The 16152-nt window shown below is 64.2% G+C and overlaps 1 protein-coding gene across 3 annotated transcripts in view; it reads left to right on the plus strand.

Moving 5' to 3' along the window:
* COL26A1 (collagen type XXVI alpha 1 chain) overlaps positions 1–15943 on the plus strand; it is a 159069-nt gene extending 143126 nt beyond the window's left edge. For 2 of the 3 annotated variants that reach the window (XM_044747325.2, XM_044747326.2), the window contains exons 5-13: positions 10–166; positions 2254–2352; positions 3003–3155; positions 5206–5289; positions 6473–6525; positions 10174–10215; positions 11381–11428; positions 13285–13369; positions 14297–15943. In XM_044747325.2, the coding sequence (XP_044603260.1) occupies positions 10–166; positions 2254–2352; positions 3003–3155; positions 5206–5289; positions 6473–6525; positions 10174–10215; positions 11381–11428; positions 13285–13369; positions 14297–14457 (882 nt within the window). In that variant the 3' untranslated portion in view covers positions 14458–15943. The remainder of the gene's footprint in view (positions 1–9; positions 167–2253; positions 2353–3002; positions 3156–5205; positions 5290–6472; positions 6526–10173; positions 10216–11380; positions 11429–13284; positions 13370–14296) is intronic. The other variant, XM_044747328.2, reaches the window with a different exon arrangement.
* Positions 15944–16152: the final 209 nt, after the last annotated feature.

Consider the following 16152-nt stretch of genomic DNA (forward strand, 5'->3'; position numbering starts at 1 on the left):
CCTGCCCAGGTTCTCCTGCTGGAAGCTGCAGAACGGCCCTCAGGCCCGGACAACGACCTGCCGGTGCCCCAGAGCAGCCCACCGCCCTGGAACGAGGATTTCCTCCCAGATGCCATCCCCCTCGCCCACCCGGGGCCCCAAAGGAGAAGACCCACAGGCCCAGCCGGTGAGTGAGGCCTGCAGGGGAGGGCCCAGGCATGGCCTCCCAGGACCTCCACCAGTAGGTCGCAGGGTAGGCCCTCTGGGTCACATACGCCCACGTGGCATCTAGAAAAATTAAACTAACATTTAAAAACTGGAGGTTTTCACATGAATATCAGGATTTTTTAGCTTCTCTTAGGAAAATGGAAGTTCTGGCCATTGGGGCTGGCAGTCCCTCATGGAAACAATTCACTGCAGTCTAGTTACGGCTGCCCCACAGATTCTGTCCAAGCTCTGCAGTTTGCCGCAGGCCTCACCATTCCTTATTGCCTCCCAGTTCAGCTACTGTCCTCGTTGTCTACCCTGCTGCCCCTTAGCTCTACACTTAGGCCCCCAGCCCAGCCCCAACCTTGCTCGGCTCCATCTTACGGGGAGTGACTGCCTCCCACCACCTTCTGGGGGTTCCTTGTTGACCTCTAACTATAGTCAGAGGACACCTGCCATCCTGTTTTCTCCCTTCCGGCCACATTGCAAAATCAGGGTAAATGTTTACTCTCTGCAGCTTCTATCCCCTGGGCTCTGCTCTCTAGGATGGTAGAATAGTAATAATAATTGTAATAATAGTCGTTAAGATTGTTGAAGGCCTGCCTTGTGCCAGGCGCTTACCCTGGGCAGATGGTTGGCTGGCACCTGTCACAATGGCTGAACTCGGGGTTAAGGCTGATGTCGCTTTTCACTGGTCAGTGTCCATGTTGTGCCAGTTATTAAATACTTTTATGTCACCCCTGGCTGTACGGATCTCATTTCTAATCATTCCACTAAAGCTGGGGGTTACAGAGGAGAAAACTGAGGTTCAGAGTGGGGGTCACCCAGGGATCCAGGGGCATTTTCTCTCCATGATTGTCAGCCCCACGAGAGCCCTTTGCAGGTGACACCTCCCTCCCCTCCTGGCTCCCAGTCGAGCCCACAGCATATTAGCACCCCTGCCCTGTCTCAGCTCTGAGCACGCGCCCGGCCCCTCCCTGCCTCCTCTGCATGTTTCCTATCTGTGCCTGTCTGGCCCGGCCAGCAGAGGGAAAAGAGCACGAGGGAGACCCCCGGCTGTGGGGGAGCTGCCCTCCACAGGCCAGTCCTGGTACTGGGGGAGGAGCAGATATTCTGCACTCTTCCAAGAGGCTGGGGGCTGGGGGCGCGGGGAGCATCTCTCCCTGGGCCCCCAGGCCCACTTCTCTAGCCGCTGTCCCCAAGATCTCACCCCCAGGGGCTGCCCCATGCCCATGTTCTTCAGATCCTTCCTCTGGAACTGGGGAGGAAGGAACCTTCCCGTCCCTGAGGCCCCAGGCCCCAAACCCGCTGGTGGGAGGCTGGGAGAGGCTCTGGGTTCCCGCCGCCCCCCCCCCCCCCCCACCCCGGGGAGGTGCAGTTCCAAGAAGTGGCCACCAGGTGGGGCACAATCCCTACAAATGGTGACACCCCAGCGCCTGGACCTCCTGAGAGCAGAAAACAGCAGCCTGGGTCAAGGCCAAGGTCGAACCCTTATTGCAGGACCACAGTCAGGCGGTGGGAGCAGGAGGGGCCCGCGGAGCCAGCACAGGTCCCTCCCTCGGTTCAGCGAGGCTTCCTGGGCATCCTCTCTAGGCATTCCAGAGGGAGAGGGGCCGGCCCCCGCCACTCCCGGCCACCCTGGGGGCCTGTAGACCCCGGGGCTGGGACGCTGGGCAGGCGTGTCCTCCAGGGCCACCCGGGGCTCCGAGGAGGCCTTACTGGAGAGCTCTTTGCCACAAGCCCAGTTCCAGACCCCGAGCAGGGAGACGGTAGGTCGTGGAGGGAGGAGCCTGAGTCACCTGCAGCCTGGCTCTGCGAGCCTGAGCAACGGACCACCCCTCTCCGAGCCTCAGTTTCCCCACCTGTCAAGTGGGACAAAAGTAGCTCCTGAGATCACGGAAGTTAATAGGTACAAAAGTGATTTGTAAACTGTAATGACCGAGCGAGCCGACGGGGGTCCCGGCTCCTGGAGCAGGTCTGGCCGGACAGCCCAGGTGGTCAGGCCTGGAGCCACCAGAGGCAGCTTGGCCCACAGTGTCCTCAGGCCTCCCCTCATTCTCTCCCCAGGGCCCCCAGGGCAGACGGGACCACCAGGGCCTGCAGGCCCCCCAGGCTCCAAAGGTGACCGGGGCCAGGCGGGAGAGAAGGGCCCAGCGGGGCCTCCGGGTAAGGACCCCCTACCTGACTTTGTCCCCTCGGCCGGGGGGTGTTTCTCCCCTATCTGAGCAGGCATCCTGTGTACCCCGGATCTTGCTGGGGTTAATGGCCGCCATCTTGGGGGGCTCCAGCCTCACTTCCTCCCTCCAGCATCCCCATGGCTGCCCCATCCCAAGCGCCTTAGGGCCGGGGCTCACTGTGGGCTGCAGGGAGAAGAGAAGGCTCTGGGACCGTGGGTGCTGGCGTGGGGTGAGGCCATGGGGGGCTGGCGGTTGTTCCCAGCCATTTTAACGACACCTCCAGAGAGCAGGGGAGGTACGGGTCCTGTCAGGGCAGGCACAGGGCTGGCCCAGGCTGACCGCCACCCTCGGGACCCCTGCCCCAGAGCTGAGGCCCCTGGAGGGGCAGACGGCGTCTGAGCAGAGCCTCGCTGGTTCCTAGCCCCCCCTCACTCCCACCAGCGCCCCGCTGTGCCCTCTGCCCTGGCCGGGGAGGGGAAGCCGTGTCACTCACATCCCAGGACAGCCCTCCGGGGAGACGGTGATCTAGACGCCCCCACTGACTCTGGCCCCCCAACCCGTCCTTTGGATGGGCCTGCTCCCATCTGTGATGTCAGCGGCCAGGCCCGGGCCTCATGTGACTCCTCTTCTCCCCCACAGGCCTCTTGGGGCCGCCAGGGCCCCGCGGGCTTCCTGGAGAGATGGGGCGCCCTGGCCCCCCTGGCCCCCCTGGCCCGGCAGGCAGCCCTGGCCTCCCTCCAGGTGGCCCCCAAGGCGTCCTCTACTCCCTGCAGCCGCCCACCGACAAGGACAGTGAGTGTCATGCCTGGGGGATCAGCCTCCCCTAGGGACCCGGGAAGCGGACGTCAGGGAGCAGGGCGTCGGCTGGGGAGCCAGGCGGGCAGGGGTCCCCTGGGGGCTGATGCTGGCCCCCAACCCTGCTCTCGGCCCCAGTGCGGCCTGTCCATGCCTGGAGCTCCCGCCCCTGGGTCCTGACCCCCAAAGATCACTCTGTTCTCTGGCCCAGCCTCGGTTTCCCCGCCTGGTGACGGCAGCGCCCCCAGGTCATCCATTATGGCATCTGCTCCTTACAAGTCCCCTCGCTGTAGGTCACTCCACAAGTGTTGATTGGGCACCTACTATGTGTCGCACACACTGGGGACTCATCGAGGAGCAAGAGACAGACGCCTGCCCTGGGGGCCACAGCCTGTGCAGGAGGGGCCTTGGCACATGGGACCATCCGCCACACTCAGGGCACAGGGACAGGAAGGTGGCGGGGTGCGGGTGGGCAGAGGGGCACTGTTTTTGTTAAATGCCCTGGGAAATCAGGGGAGGGTTTTAAGAAGCAAGTGACAGGGTTGACTTTAAATTCTGAGAAGAGAGGCTGGGTGGATGACGTCCCAGCTGCTGTGGGGACAGGTGGGTGACGTCCCAGGCACCATGGGGGGATGGGTGGGTGACGTCCCAGTTGCCGTGGGGGCAGGTGGGTGACGTCCGGGCACCATGGGGGTGGGGGGTGACGTCCTGGGTGCTTCGGGGATGTGTGGGTGACATCCCAGGTGCCGTCAGGAGGGGTGGGTGATGTCCCAGGCTCCGTGGGGGGTGGGGACCTCCTTGTCAGCTGTCAGAGAAACCCAGCCCCCTTTCTGCGGCTGCTTCTGTCCCCCCAGGTAGCACAGGCCTCAGCTGAGCGTTAAACCCTGGACCTGAATTGCACTGTCCTCCGAGCCTCAGTTTCCCTATCTGTAAAGTTGGGGTGGTACTACTCCCTGATGGAGTTGCTCTGGAGCTGAAAACCAGCCCCCAGCCAGTGCCTGCCCCGGAAGGGAGCAACTCATTCCTGGGCACGTGGGCGTCCTGGGCTGCGCCGGTGGGTGCGGCAGGGCCTGGGGAGGGGCTCAGCTCTCAGGGGCCTTCTGGAGCGAGTGTTAGCCCTGAAGACCCAGCTTCCTCACGCGTGGTGGGCTCAGCGATGCACCTGGGCAGGGAGAGAGCAGAGGGTGTTTGCGAGGCCCGCGTGGGTCTCCGAGTCCAGCAGCCGCATCCCGGACCACGAGGAGCCGCAGGAAGGTTCTAGCCTGCCCTGGCCTGGGCACCACGCCCTGCCTCTGCCACCTCCAGTGCCCGGAGCCCTCCTCAGATGGGACCCTCCTTCCCCCAGCCCTGGGGTTCCTGACACAGGGCGGCCATCCTGCAGGGCTGCGGTGTGAGTGTTTGGAAAGAGTGGGGAGGCCCCAAGCAGTGGAGGCAGCCAGTGGGGACTGAGCGCCCACAGGAGGACCACCTGCTGTGTGGCCCGTGGAAGGAGAGTCCGGGTGTGTGAGGGAGGGGCGGAGGTGACCACCCCCATCCCAGACATTCCCTGAGCCTGGCCGCTCTGGGCCTGGCTGTGGGATGGGGCAAGGCGAAGTCACATGGGGCTGCCCTGGATGAGAGGAGCCATTAGCCAGGCCTCACCACTGCCCAGGCGTGAGGGAGGCAGGCCAGGGCCCTGTGGCTGAGAGGAGTGGGCAGGCAGGCTTCCTGGAGGTGGAGGCCCCGAAGGAATGAGCCAGCAGGGTGCATCAGAACGAGCATGTGGGGTGGAGCCTGGAAGAGAGTGCCAGCCTTTCCAGCAGTGAGCGGGGTGGGGCCAGAGCCCAAGGGCCTGGAATGTTCAGGAGGGAATTTGTCTTGATAGGAAGACCATCAGGCTCCCCTGCCCTTTGACCCGGGCTCCCTTGCTCTTCTGAGCAGTGAGAGCATCCGTGTCCGCGTGCCGGGGCTGCTGTGAGGCCCAGCGGGGTGGGTCGGGGCCGCCCTGGCCCAGCCCCCAGCCCTGGGCTCTGCCTGCCAGTCACAGGCGGCTCTGCTCTTACCACAGATGGGGACGCGCAGCTGGCCTCTGCTGCTGTGGACACCGTGCTGGCAGGCGTCCCGGGGCCCCGGGGCCCCCCAGGTCCTCCAGGTAAGCACACAGGCTGGCCTGGACGGGGTGCCCCTCCTGGGGTGGCCTGGGCCGAGGGGCGCGAGGGCTGGGTGGGGCCCATGGCCTCCGCAGGGTGCCTTCCGCGTGTTCCTGAGCACGTCCCCGTCCCCGCTGCTCGGCGGTGTTCCAGGCTCCTGGCCTTGTTTCGACGGTGGCAGTGGAGCAAAGGCTGGAGGAGGCAAGGGCATGAGCTCGGAGGGGACCTGGGGACCGTGAGGTCATCTGCTCCGACTGGAGGGAGGGCGTTTGTTTTTAACCAGACCACGTTCAGATCTGTGCCCCTCCCTGTGGGTCCTTGCCAGGCGTGGGGGCACGCGGGCACAGCAGGGGGCTCCCTGCAGCCCGGGAGGCACAGGCCTATGCTGGCGCCTGGGGACAAGGCCTCACGCTTCCAGACGTGTGGGAAGTTCAGTCACCAGCCTGACCCCCTGGGCGCTCCCTGGGCCGTGCCCCAGTTTCCAGACAGGGAATCTGACAGAGGCCGTGCGCAGCGGCTGGTCCACGTCAGGGATGTGTCTAGAGGGAGGAGGGAGTAGGAGGGCTTCCTGGAGGAGGTGATGCTCAGCCTGAGACTAGTAGGAAAGAGTTTGCCGGGATCTGGAGGGAATGGAGAAGCTCCAGGAGGAAGGAACAGTGCTGGCACAGGCGCAGAAGCAGAGGAAACTTCTGGAAGGGCATCTAGGGAATGAGGGTGGAGTGGGCTGGGCTGAGAGGGACCTAACTGGAAGGTGGCTCTGGGTGGCCACAAGGAGGGTGGATGGTCAGGACGCGGTTGTAGTACCCCGGGTGAGGATGGCCTCGGAGGGCTCAGGTCTGAGGTCCCGATGAGGGGCAGACGCGATTGATCTGCCAGGGGTTGGGCTGGCTCGGGGTGGGGGTGGTGCAGCGCGGCCCCATGGATGAGGCCCTGGGAGGGGGAGCAGTATGGGGTGTGGGGGCTGCAGGGAGAGAAGAGGTGGAGGATCGGGGTCTCAGCTCGGGGATGGGGCAGGGGAGGCCAGGGGAGCACGTGCCCCCCGCCCCTGACCATTCCTTCATCAAACCCCCCTGTTTGCACCAGTGGAGACAGACCCAGGCAGGCTGGGCTGGGAGCGGGGAGGGGCCTCTCCTGAGCTGACCCAGCTTCTCTGGGCCCTGAGACCACCTGTGACTCTGCCAACAGGTCCCCCTGGACCACTCGGTCCCCCAGGACCCCCAGGTGTGCCTGGATCCCAGGTAAGGACTTTCCCCTTTGAGGGGGACGGGGGGCGTTGTCTCCCGGGAAAGGAGGAGCCAGCTTCTTAGCCGCAAGAGTTGCTCAGGAAGGAACCAGCCGCCGGGCCAGTCCCCTGTGGGGCCAGGGGTGCCCGGAGGAAGGTCGGCGGGGATCCTGGCTGTATTAGTGGCAGTGTCCCTTTGCTGCCTGCTCCCTCGTGCCAGGGAGGTGTTGGCGTCACTCCCATTTCTTAGATGAGCTGAGACCCGGGGAGGCCAAAGGTCGCACAGAGGGTGTGGTGGGGCCAGGCCAGGATCACAGGACAGCCACCCCAGCCTGTCACCCCTCCCTCCAAGAATTCCCTGTGTGGGAGGGGGCACCCCAAAGCCTGCCTGGGTGGCCTCGAACGCCAGCTTGCTCTGCCTCTCTGGCTGTGTGACTTTGGGTGGAAAGGCAGCCTCTCTGGGCTCTGGCTTCCTCAGCTGCTAAGACGGGGGGGCACAGGGCCTCCCTCGTGGGTTGTTAGAGGGAGCGAAAGAGAACTAAGGTGCCAGATGGAACAGCCTGTGCAGGCGCCTGGGGCCTGGGAGCAAAATCGCCCCCGAGGGGCAGGACGGCCCAGGACGTCCTGCGGAGGCCAAAAGGGAGGGGTTTGGGGATGTCCTACCAAACAGAGCTTCCTGCAGCCCCCACCCTGGGCCTTGTCCAGACCCGGGACTCCGCTGTCCTGGGGCTCCGGCTTGGCTGGGGTGGGTGCTGAGAGGTGACCCCACATGGCGAGGGGTGTGGATCCGGGCCTTGACCTGTGGGCGCTGGGACCTGGGCAGTCCCCCACATTCATTGATCCCTTTAGTCGCCTGACAAGTGTTCCCTGAGCACCGCCAGCCTGGGACACGACCGGCCCCGGGGCCATAGCCCAGCCCTCGAGAGCGGATGTTCTGGTTGTCAGAGGACCAGTGTCCCCACCCTGACCTGCTCCCCGTTGTCCCCCGTGTGTCACACCCGGAGGAGGCAGCGTGGAGAAGGGCTGGCGGGATGCACAGGCGTGGGAAGGGGCACACGGCACAGATAGAGCGACGCTGGCTGTGCCACCAACCAGGCTGGCGGCAGGGCCTTGGGTGGGGCGGGGGCTGCAGGGCAGGGGGCCCTCAGGTCTGCTCTGCTTCTGAGTCAGGGGGCTGGCCAGGGAAGCTGGGAGGCCAGGCCCGCATGGTCCCCTCCTAGCCCCTTGAGCCGCCAGCCACAGGCCCCGGGGCGGGGGGGGGGGGGGGGGGGGGGCAAGGGGAAGAGAATGACAATGACAGAGACAGGACTGTGGGGAGGGATGGAGGGGCCCAGGGAAGCTGGGGGCAGCCTGGGGAGAGAGGTGTGGCGGAGATCTGTCAGCCACAGGAGCCCTGTGCGGTCAGGCCCTCCAGATGTCCAGAGCCCACGGCAACAGGGAAAGCCAGGGACGTGGGTGTTCCTGGCCCTTCCCCCACCTCCTGTGCCCACTGCTTTCGGGCATCCCATCATTTAATCCCAGCAGCCACGGGGAAGTGGAAGCTCAGAGAGGCTCCATCACCTGCCGGAGTCACACAGCAGGGGAACAGAGTGGGGGTCCCGCAGGGCCTGGGCAGCTCCAGGCCCCTCTCAGGCTCTCTCCAGCTGCTTCTGGCCCTTGCCGAGGATGCAGGGGCCGATCTGGGGTGGCCTCATCCCACCAGGTGGTCTGTTGCCAGAGTCTCCCAGGCCCTGCAGCCAGGGCTGCCTTGGGTGCTGTGCAGACCCTCAGGGCTTCAGGGGTTTGGTTTGTGGGGGCCCAGGCCTGCGAGATTCCAAGGAGGTTCAGGGGTCACGAATCCGAGCTGCTCGTCCAGCCCCCTCTAGAGAGTGGCACCGGGCATCGACATGAGGGGTCTTTGGGCTGCTGGCATCCTGACCCCTCCCCTCCTAGCTGTGGTCTCTCCCTACAGCCGGGGGCCTGTGGGCAGGGCTGGGATGCCAGAGGGACCCAGGCGGTGCCCGGCCTGTCCCTGGCTCCCCAGGGCCCACAGTGTAGGGATGGAGAGAGATTCCAAGGTTAGGAAAGAGAGAGATTCCGAGGTTAGCCCACATACTGACAATGTCGGAGTGGCCAGCAGCCTCCACTGCTCCCATGGGAGGACTGGACTGTGGCTTCACTGTGGACGGCGGGGCCAGTCTGGTGCCCCAGCCACTGTCTCCTTCCGTAGCCGAGGGGTCGAGGCCTCTGAGCACTGGGGACAGGGTCCCTTAGACAGGGATCAAATAGGAGTGAGATGGGACAGTGACGGAGGACCAGGTGGCCCCTACTTTCTCCTCTGAGTGGGACAGACAGACCGGGGTTTGAAGCCCATTTCTGCCAGTTTCCAACTGGGTGACCCTGAGCAGGCCACTGCCCCCCGGGCCTCAGTTTCCCCATCTGTGAAATGAGGATAAAGATCCCTCCTGGGTGGGCTTGCTGTGAGGAGTAAAGGAGATGCCAGATGGGAAACGCCAGGCCCTTAGGAGAACCTCCCTAAACGCTGTTCACCCAGCAGATGTCTCCTGGGACCTCGGCTGCATCAGACACTGTACTGGGCACAAGAGCAGGGCCGCAGGGAGCCCTGCCTCCGGGGGCTGAGAGTCTAAGGGGGGAGGCCGACATTGAACAGTAAGGAGGTGTCATGAGAGAACTAAAGGAGGCCACGTGAGAGAGTGACTGGGAAGGGGCCTCCTGCGACATGAGGGAGTGACACATGTGAGGAGGGAGGTGACGCTTCAGCTGGACCCCAGGAACCAGAAAGAGCAGCCCTGCAAAGATGCCAAGAAAGAGCGATCCGGGTAGAGGGCGGAGTGAGTGCAAAGGCCCTGGGGCAGGGAAGTGGCTGGAACACGCTGAGTAGAGGGAGTGTGGGGAGAGATGAGGTGAGGTGGGCAGGGCCCAACCTGCAGGGCGGAAGCGTGGATTTTTGTCCCAGTGGGAAGGGGGCTGACTCATGGAGTGTCAGGGAGGTTAGTCCTTGATCTGATTCTCAGGGGTCATGAAAGACCCCTCTGGCTTTTGTGGGGAGAGTGGACGTTGGGGGCAGACGTGGAGCAGGGAGCCCCAGCTGCATTAAGGAGGTGGCAGAGTGAGTGACACGTTGCGAAAGTGGAGCTGACGGTTGGCTGCTGGAGTCGATTTGGCGAGTGAGGGGAAGGGGAGGCGAGCTCCTAGGTGGGCGCTGGAGCGGCCGGAGGACCTGGGGCTGGTCTGAGAAGGGCGACTGGGGAATGGGGGCGAGTGTAGCGTGGGGAGCAGGAGTTCCCCCTTTGGTCTGCTGGGTGGGGATGCTGGAGGACGGCTGGACATCCAGGTCTGGGGTCGGGGGCCTTCCGGCTGGGCCCCAGCACTGACGGGCGTCCAGGGGTGGGACCGTCTCGATGGCCGTTGCTGTCACTCGATTCCGGGGGCCATTCTCCGCGGGGGTGCGCAGGCCATCGTTCCTTCCCCCAGCGATCGGCCTCCCTGGCGCGGCCCCATCTTGCAGATGAGAGGCGCCTCTTCCCAGGGCCCGGCCGAGGCTCCTGGAGGGGACGTGGGACGGGCCATCCTCCTTGGTCCTCCTTTCAGACACGGAGCCCGGGGCGGGGGGGCGGGGCGGCTTGGCGCTGGGCCCGGGCTAAGCTCTGTCTGCTGTCCGCAGGGTCCGGCTGGAGAGCGGCCCGAGCCGGGGCCCACAGTGGCGGTGAGTGTGGGCCCTGGGGGTGGGCCGCTCCCAGGCACCGGGGGCTGGGGGTCTGTCCCAGCCGCCTTGCCGGACCTCAGCCCCCAGGCTCCCCGAGCACGGCCTTGTCCCCCCGACGCTGGGCTGGGCCGAACGAGAGAAAGGGGCCCCCGGACTGCGGTCCCAGATGCCCAGGTTGGGGAGGGGAGACCTCAGAGCCCAGACCCCCCGGCTAAGGCGTGGTGTGACCTGCAGATCTCTCCCTTCTCTGAACCTCCCAGAAGCAAGCGTCTTAGACAGCTCACTTCTAAATTCCGAAGAATCTGAGTCTCAACTCCTGCCTCCAGGGCCAAGGAGGCCACGCCTTCTACTGCGTGCCCAAGCCTTACATGGAGGGCACAGGGCGGGGGAGGAAGGATGGGTCTTTGCTGAACACCTACTGTATGCTGGCCTCCGAGGAGGTGCTCCTCATCCATAGTGTCTGTAAGCTTCACAGCGACCCAGCGAGACCAGGCTTTATTTTCCCCATTTGCCAGAACTGGCAGCTAAGGCTCAGAGAGGTTAAGTAACTTGGCCAAGGTCACACAGCTAGGCAACAGTAGAGCCAAGATTTAAACCCAGGAGTGTCAGCCTGCAAAGCCACGGGCTTTGTTTAGTAGCAAATAACAATAACGGTAAACACCTTCACAACACTTTTAGGCTCCAGTCTAAGCTCACTATTGGTATTGATTTATTTAATCCTCCTCATAGCTCTGTGAGATAGGCACTATTGTTACCCACTTTTTAGAGATGAGAAAACCAAGGCACAGAGAGGTAAAGTAACGGCTCAAGGTCACACAGCAGTAAGTAGCCACGTAGGTGTCACCGTGAGGCTGATATTCCTGGCCCCATTTTAGAAACAGGGCAGCAGAGTCCCGGAGGCAGCAGAGTCCCGAGAGAGGCAGGGGACTTGCTCCTGGAAGAGCCAAGACATGAACTGACTCCCCCACAGCCCCAGGCTGTGCAGGGACACCCAGGCCTTGCCCTCCGCTGCTCCCTGTCCCCAGGGCACTTCCCATCCAGCTCTGGGCCCCGGGCTGCTGCCCCCCCTACTCCCTGGAGGCCCCCACGGTCTGCCCTCGAGGCTGGGGAGGGTCCCCCACACCCGCCGCCCCCCTGGTTGTTGACAGCCTGCCTTTCTTCCCAGGGCGAGCCTGGTGGGAAGGCTGAGGAAGGGGAGAAAGCCGCCGCCGAGGTAACTGCCGTGGCCCCTCTGCCTCCCTCCCAGCAGATCTGAGCCGACGCCCCTCAGCCGGAGCCGGAGCCGGCGCGGCTACGGGGTGACAGGGACCCGTCCATCGGGGGAGGCAGACGCGAGAAGCAGTGCTGGCGGCACTGTGCGAGGGTGCTGCAGTGGGGGGAGCACGGAGGGGTGACTGGCTCGGGCGGAGGGTGGAGGAGACCCTCGTGGAGAGGACAGGAGGGGCCACCGGCTGCAGAAAAGACCCCTCCTTGAAGGAGGCTTCACGCTGTGGGGTCCCTCTCCAGGGACAGGATCCTCTCCCATGACAGGATGCGCCCACAGGGTTACGGCTCTGGTGGACTGAAGGGCACATGGGTGCGTGGCTGGTGGAAGTGGGACAAGGCGGATGAAGGAGTGAGGATGGGAGCAGGAAGGTGGCAGGGCAAGATGGGGCGGGCAGGGCACACAGATGGGGCAAGGGCGTGGCTGTGGGGCCCCCTGCCCTCTGGGATGGGGAGGGGTGCTGGGGACCAGGGTGATGCATAAAGGGGGCAAGGGCAGTGGGGCCACCTGGGAGGCCTTGCAAGCTGGGAATAAGAGTCCCCCGGTTGTGTCAGTGCTGGCCAGGCCCGCCAGCATGGTGGGCACCCAGAGCCCCTTAAGTGAGCGAGCTTGGGGAGGTTCCAAGCAGGGGAGAGTCTGGCAAGGTGGGAGGTGGGCGTTGGAGGCAGACAGCTGCAGGAGGCGGGCTGGGCTGGAGGGACGAGCTGGGGCGGACCTTTGGAAGGTACATGCAGGAATGGAGAAATGGAAAGAGGCTGGAACCACAGCAGCCGTGGTGGGTGCAGGAGGCAGTGGGAGGAAGATGTGCATGCAGGAGCGTGAGCACAGATGGAGACTGAGAGGTCACCGTGACTCCCCCCTCCCCATTTCTTAAGAGTGCAGCCTGTGGTCCAGGGACTTGGGGCTTAGCTGGCTCCCTGAGAGAGGAGGCTGGACCCCTGCTGCTCGCTGGGGACACTCCCATCCCAGACACTGTCCACAGTGTGTGCGGCTTCTCATGGCCTTTGGCTTCCCCGTAGGAAGACTTCTCGCCTGTAACCCAGTAGCACGCTTTTTGGTTTCCTTTTGTTTTTTAAGCTAAATTAATCTGAATGTCATGACAGAGCTGTCATGTTATTCCAGCAAAAGGCACCCATTTTGCTGCTGACCCAGCACAGGGCCTTGACCCTTCACCGTCACTTTTCTTTTCAAAGTGGCCTTGACACCCGTCTTCTCAGTAAATCAGCTCATTCAGGAGTCTTGATGCACGAGGTCTGTTGCCCATGTGTCGGCCGGGTCCCAGAATGTGGCCTCGCCATCATCGCGCCCTGCCGCTGGCACCGGGAAGTGGCGGCTCCCCCTTCTCTTGTTCTTGCCGGGGTGGCCGCCCCGGCCTGCTCTGCACGTTTGGTTGGCAGAGAGCTCACAGGTGGGCAGCTCCAGGAAGGACACCAGCAGAGCACCCACACTGGGGGCCCGTGCCAGGTGCTCTGCCCGCAGCAGGGCATTTTCTGGAAGGAAGGGCACGGAGGGGGAGCAGCCGGGCAGCTTTCGGAGCAGGAGGAGCCCGACAGGAGGCAGGCAGGTCTGGGTGTGAAGCCCCGTCAGCCACTTCCAAGCTGTGTGGCCACAGGGACGCTGGTTACCTTCTCTGTGCTTCAGGTTCCTTGTCTGTGAACAAGAATTCGAACCCCACCCCTGGCACATTTTGGATGATGGTTATTTGTGTTGACGGTGACAGGAGGGAAGGGGGGGATGGGGAGGGCTCCGATGACAGGTGCGCTGGGGTGGGACGGCCCTGACCCTGGTGGCTTCCTCCCCGGCAGGGCGAGGGGGTCCAGCAGCTGCGGGAGGCCCTGAAGATCCTGGCGGAGAGAGTCCTCATCCTGGAGCACATGATTGGGATCCACGGTGAGTGGCGACCACCTGGGGACTGGTGGACGGGCGGGCCCCTTGCTGGCCACCGAGCTGGACTCTCCCTCTGCTCGCGCCTCCCCACTCCCTTCTGCCCTCCTGGAAGCTGCCGCTGGTCTCTGGTCTCCCTGCCTCCAGGACCCTCCACTTGGCTGCCGGACGGTCCTCCTCAGACCCCAGTCTGACCCTGTCCCTCCCCAGCTCAAGGACCCTCGGTGGCTCCCTGATGCCCGTGACCGACATTCAGACACATCAAGTCCCAAGTTCCTCCTCAGCATAGGCTGGTGCCCAGGGACACAGGCACCACCCAGTCACCCGGGTCCCCTCCCACCTCCATCCGTGCCTTTGCTCAGGCCGGTCCCTCCACCTGCTGGACACCAGCTCCCACTTCAGGACCTGCTCGAAGATCCCTTCCTCGGTGGAGGTGCCCTCTGCTCTCGCCAGGGCGCTCTGTGAATCCTTCTGTTCCCGCAGGGGGCGGGCTGTCCAGGTCTCCCCCTGGCACATTAGGAGGCTCTTGTGGCAGGGTGGGGACTGGCACCTCTGCAGCTGGAGCCCAGCCTTGGTCAGCATTTGTTAAAGAATGAATGATAGATGAATGAATGAGTGAGTGAATGAATGGATGCATAGATGAATGAATGGGTAAGTGAGCAAGGGAATGATGGATGAATGAATGAATGGCTGGCTGAGTGAGTGATGGAATGGATGGATGAATGGATAGTGAACTAATGAATGAATGAATGGGTAAGTGAATGAGTTGATGGATGAATGAATGACTGAGCCCATGCCTGAGGCATAGGAAGCCGGCTGCTGCCTTGCCCTCTCCTCTCCTGGCACAGTGCTTCCCTCGCCGGGGACCAAGAGCCAGGGTGCCCTGGAGTGCCCCCAGGCCTGTGTTAGCCCACTCTCCCACTCTCCTTCCAGATCCCCTGGCGTCCCCCGAGGGGGGCTCCGGCCAGGACGCCGCCCTGAGGGCCAGCCTCAAGATGAAGCGGGGTGGCCCACCCCCCGACGGCTCACTGGCCGCCCTGCTCGGCCCCGACCCTGGGCAGAAGAGCGCGGGCCGGGCCAGCAGCAGGCAGTAGGGCCAGCTCTCCAGGACAAGCCCGGCCCCTAGAGCCCCAGCCCAAGAGCCCCAGCCCGAGGCCTGTGCCACTGCCGGCTCCTGAGGGCACCCCCAGTGGGCCAGGGCTCCAGGTGGACGACGATGAGGGACACTGGCTCCTGAGGCCTGGAGACCTTGGGGACAGATGGCATCTCCAGGGGCAGGGTCCAGAGGGGCCCAGCACGCTTGGCAGAGCCCTGCCCCAGTCCCTGCCCCCTACGCCCCCTCCCTGCAGGAGCTGGGGTCCGGGTGGGCGGAGAGCGTGGGAATAATCGTAATCCCCGTCATTTCCTGAGTCCCTGCTAGGCGGGCGCCTGTCCAGGGGCTGGCCCCACATTGTCTCATTTAGCCCTTAGATAGGCTTATTGTCCCCGCCTGCTGGGGGAACAACGGAGGCTTGGAGAGGATGAGTGACCCGCCCCAGACCACCGGACCGTGGGCGGCTGGGGCAGGATTTGAACCCAGGCCTCTCCCTTCCGAACTCTCCACCCAGCCAGCTTACCCTCTTCACGGGGAACCTCGGCCAGCGCGGGCGCAGGGCTGGCGAGGCTGGACCGGCCGCCGGGTGGGGAGGAGGGTGGGGAGGAGGGTGGGGAGGAGGGTGGGCCCTCCCCAGCACCCCAAGACTGCATGCGCGGCACCTGGGCCACCTTCCGTGACGGCCCTCCCCAGGCTCGGGGTCTGCTCCGAGGGCTGGCAGCGTCTGGGCCTGTATCTGCTCCTGGAGGCCAGGAAGGCCTTGAATAAAGCCACGACAGTCACATGGACTTGGGGACCGTGAAAGAGGAGCCCTGGGGTGCAGGGGCCCTCAAACCGTGTTGGCATGGCCACCACAGCATCCCAGTCTCTCTGAGCCCACCCGCCCCCAGACCCCCGTCCCCGGAGCAGGGAGGAGGCAAGATTGAATGGAATGCGCATCCTCCAGGGGCCACCACATGCCCCCTCGCAGGCTCCTGGGAATCTGTAGGCTTGGCCATTTCTGCCACACGGCAAGTCCTGTGTCCCCTTGACACAGAGGAAGGAGGGCTGTCTATGTCCCAGGCCCTGGTGGGGAGAGACGCCCCTGCCCTCAGGGCTGCGAGCCCAGGCGGGCCCCCCAGCAGACGCCCGGAGCAGCTCAGACCCAGCCATCTGGGCCACTCAGGCCTCTCAGGCCTTGGGTCCCCTGTGACCCGGACCAGCCCTGGTGCTGCTCCCTCGCTGGGCCTCACAGGTGCAGGCGCCCCCCGGGCATGTGTCCCCTCAGGAGAAGTGATGGTCCCCAGAGCCCTGGGTGCTCCTGGGCAGCTGTGGCCTGGTCCCTGGCCCCTGGTAACCTCTCTCTGCCCTCGAGGTCCTGACTGCCCCTCATGAGGCAGGGCTGGCCCTAGGGCCGAGGTGTGGCCTCCCGCAGGCCTGCTGTTACAGAGGGGCAGTCGGAAGTGGACAGGACGTCTGTAAGACTCTGACAATAAAGGTGGTCTCCTCATGTGGCTCTGGTGTCGTGTGGGGTAGCTGGTGGGGGGCCTGGCTGTGCCCACTGACCAACCATGTCCCTGGTCAGCCTCACCGAGGCCCGGCCCCTCAGGGGTCTGCCAGGAGCCCTCCTCCCAACAGCGTGGCATCCAGGTTGGCCTGGCCCAGCTCTGCAAGACGGAGAGTGACATGGGGAGGCCTCAGGGTCCTGGGCAGAGGG

This window comes from Equus asinus, chromosome 14 (genome assembly GCF_041296235.1).
Source record: "Equus asinus isolate D_3611 breed Donkey chromosome 14, EquAss-T2T_v2, whole genome shotgun sequence".
Taxonomy (NCBI): domain Eukaryota; kingdom Metazoa; phylum Chordata; class Mammalia; order Perissodactyla; family Equidae; genus Equus; species Equus asinus.